General features: G+C 52.5%; 1 protein-coding gene across 1 annotated transcript in view; it reads right to left on the bottom strand.

The window, feature by feature from the left end:
- Nucleotides 1-16,269, bottom strand: part of LOC119618631 (acetyl-coenzyme A synthetase 2-like, mitochondrial) — a 55,631-nt gene that overhangs the window by 35,170 nt on the left and 4,192 nt on the right. Inside the window, 1 exon segment of the mRNA XM_073008288.1 lies at nt 14,585-14,681. Within this exon segment, the coding sequence (XP_072864389.1) occupies nt 14,585-14,681 (97 nt within the window).

Here is a 16,269-nt window from a genome sequence, read left to right as displayed (position 1 = left end):
ATTTGATTCTTCTCTCTTTTCTTCTTTATTAGTCTTGCTAGTGGTTTGTCAATTTTGTTGATCTTTTCAAAAAACCAACTCCTGGATTCATTGATTTTTTGGAGGGTTTTTTGTGTCTCTATCTCCTTCAGTTCTGCTCTGATCTTAGTTATTTCTTGCCTTCTGCTAGCTTTCGAATGTGTTTGCTCTTGCTTCTCTAGTTCTTTTAATTGCGATGTTAGAGTGTCAATTTTAGATCTTTCCTGCTTTCTCTTGTGGGCATTTAGTGCTATAAATTTCCCTCTACACACTGCTTTAAATGTGTCCCAGAGATTCTGGTATGTTGTATCTTTGTTCTCATTGGTTTCAAAGAACATCTTTATTTCTGCCTTCATTTCGTTATGTACCCAGTAGTCATTCAGGAGCAGGTTGTTCAGTTTCCATGTAGTTGAGCGGTTTTGATTGAGTTTCTTAGTCCTGAGTTCTAATTTGATTGCACTGTGGTCTGAGAGACAGTTTGTTATAATTTCTGTTCTTGTACATTTGCTGAGGAGTGCTTTACTTCCAATTACGTGGTCAATTTTGGAGTAAGTACGATGTGGTGCTGAGAAGAATGTATATTCTGTTGATTTGGGGTGGAGAGTTCTATAGATGTCTATTAGGTCTGCTTGCTGCAGAGATGAGTTCAATTCCTGGATATCCTTGTTAACTTTCTGTCTCGTTGATCTGTCTAATGTTGACAGTGGAGTGTTGAAGTCTCCCATTATTATTGTATGGGAGTCTAAGTCTCTTTGTAAGTCTCTAAGGACTTGCTTTATGAATCTGGGTGCTCCTGTATTGGGTGCATATATATTTAGGATAGTTAGCTCTTCCTGTTGAATTGATCCCTTTACCATTATGTAATGGCCTTCTTTGTCTCTTTTGATCTTTGATGGTTTAAAGTCTGTTTTATCAGAGACTAGTATTGCAACCCCCGCTTTTTTTTGTTCTCCATTTGCTTGGTAAATCTTCCTCCATCCCTTTATTTTGAGCCTATGTATGTCTCTGCGTGTGAGATGGGTCTCCTGAATACAGCAGACTGATGGGTCTTGACTCTTTATCCAGTTTGCCAGTCTGTGTCCTTTAATTGGAGCATTTAGTCCATTTACATTTAAGGTTAAGATTGTTATGTGTGAACTTGATCCTGCCATTATGATATTAACTGGTTATTTTGCTCATTAGTTGATGCAGTTTCTTCCTAGCCTTGATGGTCTTTACATTTTGGCATGTTTTTGCAATGGCTGGTACCGGTTGTTCCTTTCCATGTTTAGTGCTTCCTTCAGGGTCTCTTGTAAGGCAGGCCTAGTGGTGACAAAATCTCTAAGCTTTTGCTTATCTGTAAAGGATTTTATTTCTCCTTCACTTATGAAACTTAGTTTGGCTGGATATAAAATTCTGGGTTTAAAATTCTTTTCTTTAAGAATGTTGAATATTGGCCCCCACTCTCTTCTGGCTTGTAGAGTTTCTGCCGAGAGATCAACTGTTAGTCTGATGGGCTTCCCTTTGTGGGTAACCCGACCTTTCTCTCTGGCTGCCCTTAAGATTTTTTCCTTCATTTCAACTTTGGTGAATCTGGCAATTATGTGTCTTGGAGTTGCTCTTCTCGAGGAGTATCTTTGTGGCGTTCTCTGTATTTCCTGGATTTGAATGTTGGCCTGCCCTACTAGGTTGGGGAAGTTCTCCTGGATGATATCCTGAAGAGTGTTTTCCAACTTGGTTCCATTTTCCCCCTCACTTTCAGGCACCCCAATCAGACGTAGATTTGGTCTTTTTACATAATCCCATACTTCTTGCAGGCTTTGTTCATTTCTTTTTCTTCTTTTTTCTTTTGGTTTCTCTTCTCGCTTCATTTCATTCATTTGATCCTCCATCGCTGACATTCTTTCTTCCAGTTGATCGAGACGGTTACTGAAGCTTGTGCATTTGTCACGTATTTCTCGTGCCATGGTTTTCGTCTCTTTCATTTCGTTTGTGAGCTTCTCTGCATTAATTACTCTAGCCATCAATTCTTCCACTTTTTTTTCAAGATTTTTAGTTTCTTTGCACTGGGTACGTAATTCCTCCTTTAGCTCTGAGAAATTTGATGGACTGAAGCCTTCTTCTCTCATCTCGTCGAAGTCATTCTCCGTCCAGCTTTGATCCGTTGCTGGTGATGAGCTGCGCTCCTTTGCCGGGGGAGATGCACTCTTATTTTTTGAATTTCCAGCTTTTCTGCCCTGCTTTTTCCCCATCTTTGTGGTTTTATCTGCCTCTGGTCTTTGATGATGGTGATGTACTGATGGGGTTTTGGTGTAGGTGTCCTTCCTGTTTGATAGCTTTCCTTCTAACAGTCAGGATCCTCAGCTGTAGGTTGTAGCTGTAGGAGATTGCTTGAGGTCCACTCCAGACCCTGTTTGCCTGGGTATCAGCAGCAGAGGCTGCAGAAGATAGAATATTTCTGAACAGCGAGTGTACCTGTCTGATTCTTGCTTTGGAATCTTCCTCTCAGGGGTGTACTCCACCCTGTGAGGTGTGGTGTGTCAGACTGCCCCTAGTGGGGGATGTCTCCCAGTTAGGCTACTCAGGGGTCAGGGACCCACTTGAGCAGGGAGTCTGTCCCTTCTCAGATCTCAACCTCCATGTTGGGAGATCCACTGCTCTCTTCAAAGCTGTCAGACAGAGTCGTTTGCGTCTGCAGAGCTGCTGCGTTTGTTATTATTTACTGTGCCCTGTCCCCAGAGGTGGAGTCTACAGAGACAGGCAGGTTTCCTTCAGCTGCTGTGAGCTCCACCCAGTTCGAGCTTCCCAGCAGCTTTGTTTACCTACTTAAGCCTCAGCAATGGCGGGCGCCCCTCCCCCAGCCTCGCTGCTGCCTTGCCGGTAGATCACAGACTGCTGTGCTAGCAATGAGGGAGGCTCCGTGGGTGTGGGACACTCCCGGCCAGGTGTGGGATATGATCTCCTGGTGTGCCTGTCTGCTTAAAGCGCAGTATTGGGGTGGGAGTTACCCGATTTTCCAGGTGTTGTGTGTCTCAGTTCCCCTGGCTAGGAAAAGGGATTCCCTTCCCCCTTGCGCTTTCCAGGTGAGGCAATGCCTCGCCCTGCTTCAGCTCTCGCTGGTAGGGCTGCAGCAGCTGACCAGCACCGATCGTCTGGCACTCCCCAGTGAGATGAAGCCAGTACCTCAGTTGAAAATGCAGAAATCGCCGGTCTTCTGTGTCGCTCGCGCCGGGAGTTGGAGACTGGAGCTGTTCCTATTCGGCCATCTTGCTCCGCCCACTGTGTTTTTTCATCTAACATTTTTCTTAAGTTAATTTACTTTTTTAATACAAATTTATTCTAAGAATGAACCAAAGGCTCTGAACCTGAGGCTGATTCTCTGTTCAAAAGGGAAAGTTAGCAAGAAAAGTGCCCAAAGCCCTCACACTCATGGGGGTTCAACCGAGCCTTTCTTCTCATCACCAGAATGGAGGACAGGGCTGAGGGTGGGTGTGGAACGGTGTTTTCCTTCATCATTCAGTGTCTGGCTCCTCGCTCAGGGCCATCTGCCCAGGGCACACCTCCCCAGGCACAGTCAGGTCAAATCCCACATCCTTAGTTTTTCTTTTCTCCTCTGACCAGAGCCCAGCATGCAGTCAGATTCTAAGAAACCCTGTAGGATGGAAGTACCAGGCCAGACTCCAGAGAAGCTCTGTCCTCATTCCTGTTAATGCCTGGTTTTCCCTTCGACCTCAGCACTTGGCTTTTGGCCCAAGTCTTTCTGGAAAGGAAGTTCATTTTCCAGATACAAAGCCCAGCTCACATGACTGCAGGAATCAGGTGTCAATGCCTGAAGAACTTGGGAGGCTCCTGCAGGCTGGCAGCCCAGGACAAGAGCACACTAGGGGACTCGGGTCCTGGAAGCCAGCCCTGAGAATAGCCGGTTCCCTGGCAGAACATTCACCCCTGGCTGGACAGACTTGTTTACCTCCTGGGAGAAAGCCACAGAAGTGAGTCCTTTCCCTAGTGGAATTTGGAAAGGGATGTAGGTTTTAACATTCTGTAAACATTCACTTTCCCCTATGGTTGAAAAAAAAACCACAGGAGATTTTGCAGGTCCCACTCCAGGTTTCCACGCCCCACATGCCCTCTGTTCCGTCTCTCTGAATGGCTCTACCAGAGCCCATTTGGCTGCCACAGACACAGCACAACACAGGGCAGCCAACTTCACACAGAACGCTGCAGAGCCTGGACGCAGGTTGGGGGCCCTTCTATTTATCAGGCCTTCCTGGGAGTCCACAGAACATTCCAGATTAACACCTAGAGGAGAATAAGCCCTGGAGGGGAAGTTCGCAGACACAGCCACACAGGTGGAAATCCAGAGAGCACAGCCGCTTGGCATACCTGCCTCGGGCCCAGCGACTTTCCCTGCTTCTTGGCAGCAGCCTAGAGAAGCATCAAACTCCTACAAAGAACAGGAGGCTCCTGCTCCCCAGTGCTGTGCTTGATAACAACCAGTTTCTCAGCAAAAGAAGCCCTGACTTACAACATTTGCCAGTGATCACTGTGCCAAATATTTCCACCACTGATTTTCAGCTCCTGATAGGACTGACTGGACAAGGCGTTGGGAAGATATGCACACACAACTACTCTGCGGAGCCCGTTCGACGCAAGTCCCAGCCTGGGAGCCTGCAGCACAAGTGCCCAAACCACCCAGCCCCAGGGGCAGCCTCCTCCTCTTTCTTTGCAGCAATACCTCAGAAGCTGCCCAGATGCCCCACCCCAGGCCACCCTTAAAGTTCACTGGAACTAATTTTCCCCTTTACAAAACAATAATTGTTAATAATTTATGATTTCATTCCTTGTATTTAATGATTATTCATTTAATGATAAGTAATTTGGCCAGGCACGGTGGCTCACGCCTGTAATCCCAGCACTTTGGGAGGCCGAGGCGGGTGGATCACGAGGTCAGGAGATCAAGACCATCCTGGCTAACACAGTGAAAGCCCGTCTCTGTTAAAAGTACAAAAAATTAGCCGGGCGTGGTGGCGGGCACCTGTAGTCCCAGCTACTTGGGAGGCTGAGGCAGGAGAATGGCATGAACCCAGGAGGTGGAGCTTTCAGTCAGCCGAGATTGCGCCACTGTACTCCAGCCTGGGCAACAGAGCAAGACTCTGTCTCAAAAAAAGTAAAAATAAAAATAAAAATAAACTTAATTTGGAAGGAAGGGGAGGAGCAAAAGCATGCAGCTTTTTTTAGTCCACCCCTTGTGACCTTAAGACCACAGTCCCTCTGATCCTGGGTTTAAGATGACATGGAGGGTCTGCATAAGCTCAGGGCTGGGCTTCCACAGAGGGCACTGTACTCCCGGGCATAAGGCCAAGGGCTGAGAGCACACCCACACTCTCTCCATGGCAGCCCTTGTCCCCAGGCCACCTCACATGGCCTTGCAGCTCATCCCGGTTCAAAGGCACTGCCCCGGGGATGCTGGAATCTGCACCAGGCTGAATACCCTATTGGGAGGGGAGCCCTTCCACAAAAGTGGCCCCATTTGCACCGGGAAAACATGCCAGAAACCATACTAAATGTTAGCCTGGAAAACTGTCCCACAATTTAGTTGTGAAGTCCAAAAAACTAATGGGTTTCTAATGTGAAGATAGAAGACTGTTCTTGTTGAAAACGGGCTGGCCTGCAGGGAATCCACACGAGATGGGCCACCATGGGTAGAATAAATACATCAGGGTGAAGACCAGAGCCTGTTAGTTACAGCAGATTTTGAACAGCTGTGTGGCCAAAGGCCTTTGCACACTGGAGTGACTTTGAGGGTTTGGTCACCTGCATGAGGAGGAAGGACTGCCAGGCTCCATTTGAGTGGCCTGGGATCTGAGAAGGTACAGGTGGGATCCTTCTGTCCTAACAGTGGGCTGTGGAGTCCAGGTATCAGCCCAGTCAGGTTCCACACCCACCCGCTGGCCTAGAATCGCCTGTGGTCACCACAGCGTCTTCTCCCTCCACATCCACGCCAGCCTGGCATCGTCCACCAGAGTCCCCCTTGCTCCCGAGGTTCTGCCTGTGAATCAGCATCAGACAGCTGCGCATGGGAGTGCCTGCAAGGTGTGCTGCTGCTCTGCTGCTGCGCAGAGCAGCTAGAGGATGCTGGGTTTCCTGGAGCAGTCCCGCTCGCTGTGAGGGTGCCGAGACACAGGTGAACCAGCAGCAATGGTGGTTTCCTGAGTCCTGGACCCAAGCTGCAGGAGTATGTTTGGAAACTCAGCAGTACCAGTGAGGTCTCTGGAGGCCCTTCTGATTGTGCCAGAGGTCGAGGCTGAAGGTCCCCCCAGAGGCTGCTCTTCCTACCTCCCCGGGATTTGGAAGCACCCTGCCTAAACTCCCTTTCCACTTAAAAGAACAGCCGTGACTTCCCTTTTCTACAACTGAATCCTGACAGATTTCTGACAAGCCATTGCTGCGGCATTCCCAGCGATGCATTTTCAAATACAGATTCCCATGATCTTCCCAAAAACTCAGAATGGCCCAAGCAAAGCCTGGGTACTGTCTCACTAGAAACCCTCCCCAGGGGACTCTGAGGCATGGCCTGCAGCTGGAAATCACTGCTATAAATTCCAGCCAGAGTCACACAGTTGTTAAAGCTGCCTGGCAATTTCCCTGGCATGTTTGGAGACCATGAGGAATTCCTGAAGACATTCATGTCTGAGAAGATCCCATGTGACCACTTCTGAAGTCCCTGTCCACATGGCCTGTCTCCCTTGGTCGAGTCCGTTCCCCTAAAGGCTTCATCCATGCAGAAGCAGCAGGGAGAGTGGGACTGTGCTGGCCCGAACAGGGGGCAGACACATTCACCATATCTGCAAGCGGCCCTGAAACCTCTCTCCAGGCTTCTCAGGGGAACTAGACTGGATTTGTTGATGGGAAATTGTCAAGTCTCCACCCATCCTGACCCTCTACTGTCACAATGTTCAGATGAGGTCAAGACAGCCACAGGGAGGGTCAGGAGAAAGAATGACAGGGGAGGCCCCTGTTGCAAGAGGCCAGCAGCACCGTGCCACCACCTCCTGTCCTGGCACCAGTAACTCCACAGCCTTTGATCCTACCTCCTCTAGCAGCCGACCCTCAGTCTCTGAACCCTACACAAGGGGTCCTGGAGTCCTCTGGCATGAGCCCCCTAAACCCCAGCTGGTGTCAGTGCCTGATGAGTGTCTACTGGTCCTCTGAGGCCCCAGAAACCTGGAAGACGTGGCCCTGGCCAGCAACAGGGCATCCTGTCTGTATGCAGCAGAGTTCAGCCTGCGCACACCAGGACGATGTTTATTTAGAGGTGTGTGGAGGGCCAGAAGCCTCAGCTGCAGAGCCCAGGGGTCCCACTCAGACCTGAATTCCACTTCCGATGGGACTATAGACTCCTCAGTACATCCACCACAGTCAGAGCTGGGGGACCTTTTCAGCTGCATGAACTCCCAAGTTCCTAAAGCTCTGTGGATAGCAGAGTCCCCAGCTTTAAAAATCAGGGTCCCAGGCAAACATCAATATGAACTGAGATCCTTGGTGTCAGCTCCTGCCCAAGGTCAGACCCACAGAGGCAGTGTAAGGGTGGCAAGGCCAGACTGGACACCGAGGAGATACCAGGTGACTTGAGGAGGATGGAGGGCTGGTGCCCCATCCATCCAAGGCCTTGTGTGCAGGCCTGTTGCCAGGAGTTAGGGGTTCCTGGGCCAGCTGGGAGGTCTAGTCCATCCTCACCCCACTGTCGTACCCCACCCGGGGCTGCACTGGGCACCCTGCCACAGGGGCACACACACTACTGAATGGGCTTTGGTTTCCATTCCGTGCACTGGACCCCACATCTAACCCACGGTGACACCTTCACTCTGTGTCTGCCTAGCAGGGGAGGAGGCAGTGTCAAAGGCAGGAACTTGGGAATGAAGGTGTAGCCCCTCCATGGGGAAGGGATAGGGGTGAGCTGAGCTGAGCTGAGCTGCAGTTCTGGACAGGTGAGAAAGTTTCATCCACTGGCCCCTGTGCTGCCCACACTGTGCTGGTGGGGACTGGGCATGGGCAGGACTGAGGGACCCCACAGTGCAGCCCATAGCAAAGCTGCGAGTCACTTACCCCCTGCCTAGTGCCTGCAGAAACAGGAGGGAAAATGCAAAACAGGAGCCGCAAAGCTGTGTCCTGGTCCTCACAGACTCATCTCCAGGTGTGACCCTCCCCCTAGGGAGGCTGTGCTCCCACCAGCCCACGCCCCTCCCCACCTCCTCACCATTACCCACTAGCTCCCACCCCTCCCCTCTGCCAGCTGTTCCGCCCCTTCCCAGAACTGGGCCAATCCCAACAGCCCCTGCGTGGTAGCAGGGGGGTCACAGAAGCCGGGATCCAGCCTGCGTGGTAGCAGGGGGTCACAAAAGCCAGGATCCAGCCTGTGTGGTAGCAGGGGGGTCACAGAAGCCGGGATCCAGCCTGCGTGGTAGCGAGGGGTCACAAAAGCCAGGATCCAGCCTGCGTGGTAGCAGGGGGGGTCACAGAAGCTGGGATCCAGCCTGCGTGGTAGCGGGGGGTCACAAAAGCCAGGATCCAGTTCCACCACAGGCATTTGCTCGCGTGTGGACATAAAGATAAACTCCCTCAGTGTGGGTTACTGCACTGCAGTCTGAAGATGGGGCCTTTCTAAACTATGAAGTGCCAAGACCTCAGCACCCAGGAGAACGTAAGGGAGCACAGACAGCGTGCATAGGAAGACCCCAAATATTCCAGCGGCAGCAGTTGCAGCCCGGGGCTGGAGGAAAGGTGGATGCTGCTTTAAAAACAGCCCGTCCCAAGTAACATGGGTTCCTGTCTGGATTCTGGCTCTAACATGCAGATTCCAGACCAAGCGTCCCAGCCTGAGTCTCAGAGGCTGCCTGGGCACCCTCCTCTCAGGTGGGGCAGCCAGGCCGGGACTCCACACCTCACCTGCCCTGGGAGCCCCACAGACCACACCGAGTTTGCCTTCCACGACAACAGCTGTGTCACACACGGGTCAGGGAGGCTGTTCCCCCACAACTTCCCGTGAGTTAGGATCCTCCCCCAGCTGCCCTGATGTTTTCAGAAAGGAGTGTGCTCATTAGGGTAATTAACTTGGGGGGTGAGCAGAAGAGCAAAGGGCAAGGGTCACCCACTAGGGACATAGGGAAGGGGCACATTTTAGCTGATGCATGTGTCCTCCCAGGCAAAGTCCCACTGAGTACCGTCACCCCTGAAATCACCACCCACCCACTCTCAGCCCCAGCAGCCACGGGGCCACCCATGTCTTGCCCTTCTTCAAATCTGAAACCCTCTGCTGGCCTTCCTTCACCTGGCCCCAACCTGCGGCTGCAACGGGCCCTCATCTTCCAGACACCCCTCTGGTTTTCATCCCACGTGTCCCTCTCCACCCCCAGCAGCCCGGTGGAGGAGAAGTGTGACTGTATTTTGCAAATGCGCAAACCAAGGGTGGGAGAGGTGGAGCGACAGGCTCTGGGTCCACAGCCAGGGTCAAGGTGGATAGAGCACAGCCTCCTGCCTCCACCAGGTCCAGGGCTCCGGCCCCTCCCCCTGCCAGGGTCAAGGCAGGCAGGGCACAGCCTCCCGCCTCCACCAGTTCCCAGACCTTGGCCCCTCCCCCTGCCGTGTCCTCACCAGTCCCCCACTCCTGCCCTCATCACACTTCCCCTTCCTCTGCCTCTCAGAACTCAACCCTCCACAAAGCCTTCTCCAATTAAGTGTCTGTGACAGGACTTCCTGCTTCCTGCTCCCCTCGAGGGACCAGCCACTTCTGTGACCCCCCTAAATAGCTGTGTTTGAAGATATCCAGGGCGGACAACAGAAACAAGCCTCTCAGAGAGGTGGCCCCAGGCTCAGTCCCCACCCCACCTCAGCTGTAGTGTGTGGCAGCTCCCTCTCCCTAGGGTGAACGGACAGGCCCTGTCTTGCACAGCCCTGCGGGCCTCCGTGTCAGGTGCCAGGCTGCACAGATTCGCAGTAAAGCCCCATGCCCAGCCCAGCACACCCACGGAGAAAGCCTTCCCTCAATCCCCTGGGACTCTGAGGCAGCCGGGGTTGGGGGAGGCCTGACATTCCCTCTGCTCCTCTGGTGAGGGGTTTCTCACTGTGCAGGACCCTGCCCAATGAAAAGGCCGGGAAATAACAGTCACAGAAATTACCCCTACCAGTGGGAGTTTCCACGGGGCAACAGCTCCCGGAGTGGCACACAGTGACTGTGCTTCCTCGCAGACTCGGGGCCCAGTTCTGCCCCTCCGTGTTTCATGCACGCATGCCAGGGCTGGAACACTGGGGCCATCAAATCCCTCCTTTTACAGATGAGGACACTAAAGCCCAGAGGGATGGGTCTGAGGCCATAGGACAAGCCAGAGCTAAAACCTGGTCCTCTGGCTTAAGATGCTCTCATTTAAGTTCAAGTTCAAGTTCACCCCCCCCTACAGAGACCCTCAGAGAAGAGGTTCACTGATTTGGAGCCTCTGCAGGCACCCCCAGCCTGGCACCCACAGTCTGGTCTCTCCTCTGTGTGGGGGCACACCCTGCTGGCTGAGAAGATCTGGACCTGCACAGGGCCTTAGGCTGCTTACTGCACCTGGAATCCAGCCCTAGCCTGGAAATTCCTGGCCCAGACCCCAGACCCCAGACTCCAGGCTCCAGTCAGGGAGAAACACACCAGCTAGGCAGCAGCCATCTCAAAGCCTCATTCATCTACCTGGGCCACCGCTTTCCCGAAAGAGAGGAATTTGCATTTTTCCACATGGCCACCCCTCAGGGTCTCTAGAACCTGCCCATGCGAACTACAGTGTGAAGGACAGTCTTCTAAAACAGGCACCGGCCGGGTGCATTGGCTCACGCCTGGAATCCCAGTACTTGGGAGGCCATGGTGGGCAGATCACTCCAACCCAGGAGTTCCAGACCCACCTGGGCAGCATAGCAAGATCCCATCTCTACAAAACATAAAAAGCTTAGCCAGGCTTGGTGGCACACACCTGTAGTCCCAGCTACTGGGAGGCTGAGGCAGGAGAATCACTTGAGCCCAGGAGCTCGAGGCTACAGTGAGTTGTGACAGCACCACTACACTCTAGCCTGGGTGACATTTTTGAGCCCCTGTCTCAAAAAGAAATAAATAAAAATAAAATAAAATGGGCACCTGCTGGAGAAGTGCAGGTAAACAGCCAAAAAGAGCCGCTGCCCTCCCAGAGTGCTGCCTGGCCCCACAGCCTCAGGGCCACCAGGCCCATAGCCTCTGGCAGGCACTGTTCTGCTCTGGGCTTTCAGCCTGCTGCTTCACCAGGGGAGAAGGGCTGCCTCAGCTAGCTCTGGGCAGAGGAAGGCTGGAAGTGGAGCTGGGACCTGGAATTGGGTGGTAGACTGCCCTGGGAGATGGGTGCAGATGTCCCAGGCTGAGCCCTTCACCTCCCAGTGGGAAGTGAGTGCTGCAATTATGAAGGAGGAAGCAGGGTAAAACCGCAGCAGGGAACGGGCTCCTCCTTCCCGAGCCCTGCAGCCAGCCAGCATGAGGCCCAACGTCGCTGCCCAGTTACAATGCTGAAAACAGCTCTGGAATCCAGTGAGTACTCAATAAATAGCAGCTACATCATCATCACGGCTATTCTTACTTGCTAGTGCGTTCAAGCTGTCATCTCCCTGTGCCTACTTTACAATCATCTCCATTGTGACAATTACCCTGGGTGTACAGATGGGAAAGTCACACCCGGGGAGATTAGGGAGCCACACAAGGGCACAGGCCAGCAGCAAGATGGTACTGAACTAGAGCTAGAACATGCCTCTTTCTGCAGACCCTGTACCCCCGAGGACCTGGGGAAGCAGGGACTGCAAATCCTGCACTTGCAGGGTAAAGGCCATGGGCACCCGTCCCAGGGCTGCATCTGCCTGTGTTGACCCAGCATCACCTGTGCCTAAGGTCACGGTGGGGGTCAGAGTCGGGAGGTTTCCTTTGCCAGGTCACCTGGGATTGTAACACACAGACTTCCTCACTGCCTGCAAGCTTCCGGCATCGCCACCAGCATCCCAATCTCTACCAGCCCCAAGGGGTTTCTTTAACAGGCCCAGGCTGCTAGTCTGTACATTGATCTTCCAGCCGAGGAGGCCTGCAACCCTCCTAGGCACCTTAAGTGCTGTGGCACGAGGCCCGTGGGCAGGAAAGCACTGTGTTCAGTGGCAGTGATATGTCTGCTGGGAGGACAACCAGCACCAATGTCTGGGGGCTTCCCTCAGAGAAAGGAAGAAGAACACCTCACATCAGAAACTTAGCATGACCAGGACAGTAAGGAACTCACATCCCTCAAATACTAGCTGCAATTACAGGTAACACTTTTCACTCAAACAGTAAACAGAAATGGTCACCTCGTATTAAGCCTGGCTAAAGTCTGCAAAACCATTTTGGAAGAAGTCTGATTATTTTTATTTTTTTATTTTTATTTATTTATTTATTTTTTGAGATGGAGTCTTGCTCTGTCACCCAGGATGGAGTGCAGTGGCACAATCTTGGCTCACTGCAACATCCACCTCCCGGGTTCAAACGTTTCTCCTGCTTCAGCCTCCCAAGTAGCTGGGACTACAGGCGCACATCACCACACCCAACTAATTTTGGTATTTTTAGTACAGACAGGGTTTCACCATGTTGGCCAAGTTGGTCTCAAACTCCTGACCTCAAGTGATCCGCCCACCTCACCGTCCCAAAGTGCTGGGTTTACAGGCGTGAGCCACTGTGACCGGCCCCTGTTTATTTTTGGAGACAGAGTAATAAGTACTTTGCCAGGGCCATTTCAGTGCCATGGGCCTGAAGCTGTCCTTAGTTTTCATAGGCTGGCTGCAGTCCTGAGAATTCTCATGTGGTTTATGTTTAACCACACATCTCCACAGGGCTCCAGCCCCACTCACAGACCGAACCGCTGCTTAGCATGCACTCAGTGCACCCACGGGTAGCGTCCAGCTGAGGGGGCATCGCACACGGCCCGCCGGCCCCAGGGTTCAGGCACACCTGAGAGACTGATGGAGGGAAACTGGCCTTTCGGGGAGTGCCATGGCTGGGCCCGCCCTGCCGGACCTCCAGGTGCAGCTCCTTAGCCCCTGATCCCCAACAGAAGGATTTCATCTTTTACTGAAGAACAACTGCTGGGGCAGCAGCCTCAAGTTCCTTCTCAGAAGGGGGTTTATTCGCAGGCAAATGGAGCTGGGCCCACCATGGTGAGGGGCGTCTGCAGCAGCTTGGGTCTTCAGAGCCCCTGCACTCCAGTGTGCAGGGGCCACCTAGGGGGCCGCTCAGTTGTCCACTGGGGCCCAAGGCTCCCGGGCAGCAGAATGCTGCTGGCCTGTGGGCCACATGGCATCTGCAACCAGGGACTAGAGATAAGAAATGCATGCTATATAGGCTATAAGTCTGACCGCTGGGGAGACGGGTCAGCAAAGGAGCCCTGGCCGAGGCTGGTGGAGGCTGTGCCTGAGGGCTCCCGGGGGCTGAGGGGAGGAACAAGCAGGACAGGGCCCACTGGGAGCCGCAGCAGATCCACTAGCATCACTTGTCTGCATCCAATAGTCGGCGTGAGTGCAGTTTTAGCAGGTTTGGTGAATTTGGTCTGTGATAAAATTGGAGTTCAAGAAACAAACAGGAAACTACAAGTGCCCCTTCGCCCCCAGGTCACCCGAGTGGCAGGGCAGTGACTACTGCTCTCAGGCTGCCCAGTGTGGACCTGCCTGTCGGAATTCTCCTCCTCCACGTTCCCTCACTCCCGTGTCCCAGCCACGTGCACCTTCCCTCTACTTCTGGGACCCCTGGACCAGGTCTGCCCCTGTCTCCTCAGGCCTGCTCCTCTTGGCCCATAAGACCTCAGCTGAAACATTGCCTCCTCCAAGAGGCCTTCCAGACTATTCAGCTCACAGTGGCCACCCAGCCATGCTCTGCCATGTGCTTGGGGATTGTTTGTTACTGCAACATACCCCAGCCCATATCAATACGAAGGCACCCAGTGAAGACCTGCTAAGTAATTGGACAAGAAGACCCTGGAGCTGCCCCCAGGAGAGTAATCACGCTGGATGATTGTGTGTGATGGGGACTTAGGAACTCACAGTTTAGGGGCACAGTGGGCCTGAGGCATCTCTGTAAGGGTAAAGTAAGCCTCAGGCAAAGGGGGTTTGCATGGAGAACAAAGGTGCTGCACCGACACAGCAGCTCCTACAGGAAGCAGCTTGGGGAAGACCAGTGCAAACCCCCCAACGCACACAGCATCTGAAACATGCTGGGCACATAGAATCTGCTTAAGGAATCAGAGACTAAAAAGATCAGCTTAAAAACAAAATAACTCTTCTAAAGATGATTTTATTTATTGTCCCACCCTCACAAGGCACTGAGAGTGTGGCCAGGCAGGCTAGATCGGCTTTTACTGTGTTTCATTCTGCTTGCGTTCATGTTTACTTTTCCTGGATAAGAGAGCATTTGCAAAGCCAAAGTACACTCCTTGAGACTCACACAGCCCCTCCCTGACAGCCAGACTCAGTACACAGGACCGGGCTGGGTGCCTCCCTTGCACCTTGAACATTCAAGGGCACACAGTACCTGTAGGTGATCCTCACTTCCGTTCCAGGCTCATTGCGCTCCCAGATCAACGCAACGCTCTCGGGGGACTTCCGAACATGCTGGTCCAAGCAGTTGACTGTACAAAAAGAGAGTTTACAGATGTTACACTTGGTGCTTTTGGAGTGAGAATTCGGCCAGGGTGAGGGATTGGAGCGGGGGTCTAGTTTGCTGTGGCTCTCTCTTCTCCCACTGACAGGAACCCTGTCCTCATCAGTGATGATGTTTCTACCCCCTTGCAAGGAGAACGGTGAACAAACATGATCTCAGAGGTATAAGGTGATGTCCTGCAAATATTCTGAAGTGGTTGCTTCACAATGGACCCAACCCTGGCTGCATATTGGCATCTCCTGGGCCACCCCTAGAGACCCTACCCAATGGGCCCTGGGCCTTCAAAGCCTCAAAGACACCATGGTTGGTTCTGATGTGCAGCCAGGGCTGGGCAGTGCAGCCTGAGCTGTTGGAAAGAACACTCAGCGCAAACAGGTTGTTCCTGTTTCAGGGCTTGGCTCCTGCAGTTCCCATCTGCCCAGTGCTGTCTTGCCCCCAAGGTTAAAGGTGCAAGAAGGGATGAGGACCCAACTCTCCCACATGTTCCACCAGTACCCAGTAAACCAGCCTTGTTCCAAGAAGTGGCTCATAATGGGGAAATGTCCTCCTAGTTTTGCAGAAGGCTCAGCTCCCTCCCTCTCCATTACCCAAGCTTCCACACATGACCCTCCGGCAGAAACAGTCAGCTCTGCGGCATACCGGCACACTGTGAGACTGAGGATTAGCAGCACGGGCTCCTCTGCCAGCAGGCTGGTCACTACTCATTAGATTCCAAAGCTGAGCCCCTTCTGACAACCCTCAAGCCAGCTCTCTTCACTCACTGGCCCATCGGTGGGTCCCCGCGTATGCAGGGACATGAGCCCCGCGATTGACTTTGGGGGCAGCAGCACCTGCCCACCTAGTCTCTCAGGGTCACCCCTGTATCCTGTTTGTAAATTACACCTCAAAAAATGTAATAAATGAAGACAGATGCCAGGAAAAAATTATTAATACTAGCAACAGACACAGGAAAGTTCTTTGAACTACTATTAACAGAAAAATAAAAGAGAAGAAATGGCCCCAAAATGGAAGAAAATAAAAACAAGAAGACAAACTAAGAAGCAGCTCAGTGGCAGACCTGAATTTACACAAGGAACCCGACATCTCTGTGTGTGTTGGGGGAGTGGGCACGTTAACCTTTGTTCACTGTGGCCATGCCAAGTGCAGCATTAACCCCACAATGTTTTGCTGGGTGTTGGGTAGTCTCTTAGGAGCAAAGAGAAGGAGCATACAACCCTGAGATGGTTTAACCCAACCAGTCCTGGGTGCCAATCCTGATCAAGCACCATGCTGAGCACTGAGGGAAATGCCAGGGCAGATTCGAAACCCCTGTCGTGCGTGCAGGAGACAGATGCAAACGTAAGAAACATGCAAAGTGACCAAACACACAAGGTCGGTGGTGGCAGGCTCATAACACTTGTCCAAACGGGGAAATGGAGCTGAATTTACCCTGGGGAGGCAAACCCTAGGAAGTTAAGAGCAGCCTGGGGCTGAAACAATAATTACTGCAAGAGCCTCCACAGAGACAGCACCCACACCACCAGCATCTCCCATTACGGATGGGAAAACAGAGGTCC

This window comes from Chlorocebus sabaeus, chromosome 2 (genome assembly GCF_047675955.1).
Source record: "Chlorocebus sabaeus isolate Y175 chromosome 2, mChlSab1.0.hap1, whole genome shotgun sequence".
NCBI classification, from domain to species: Eukaryota; Metazoa; Chordata; class Mammalia; order Primates; family Cercopithecidae; genus Chlorocebus; species Chlorocebus sabaeus.
This window is presented reverse-complemented; position numbering and strand designations above follow the sequence as displayed.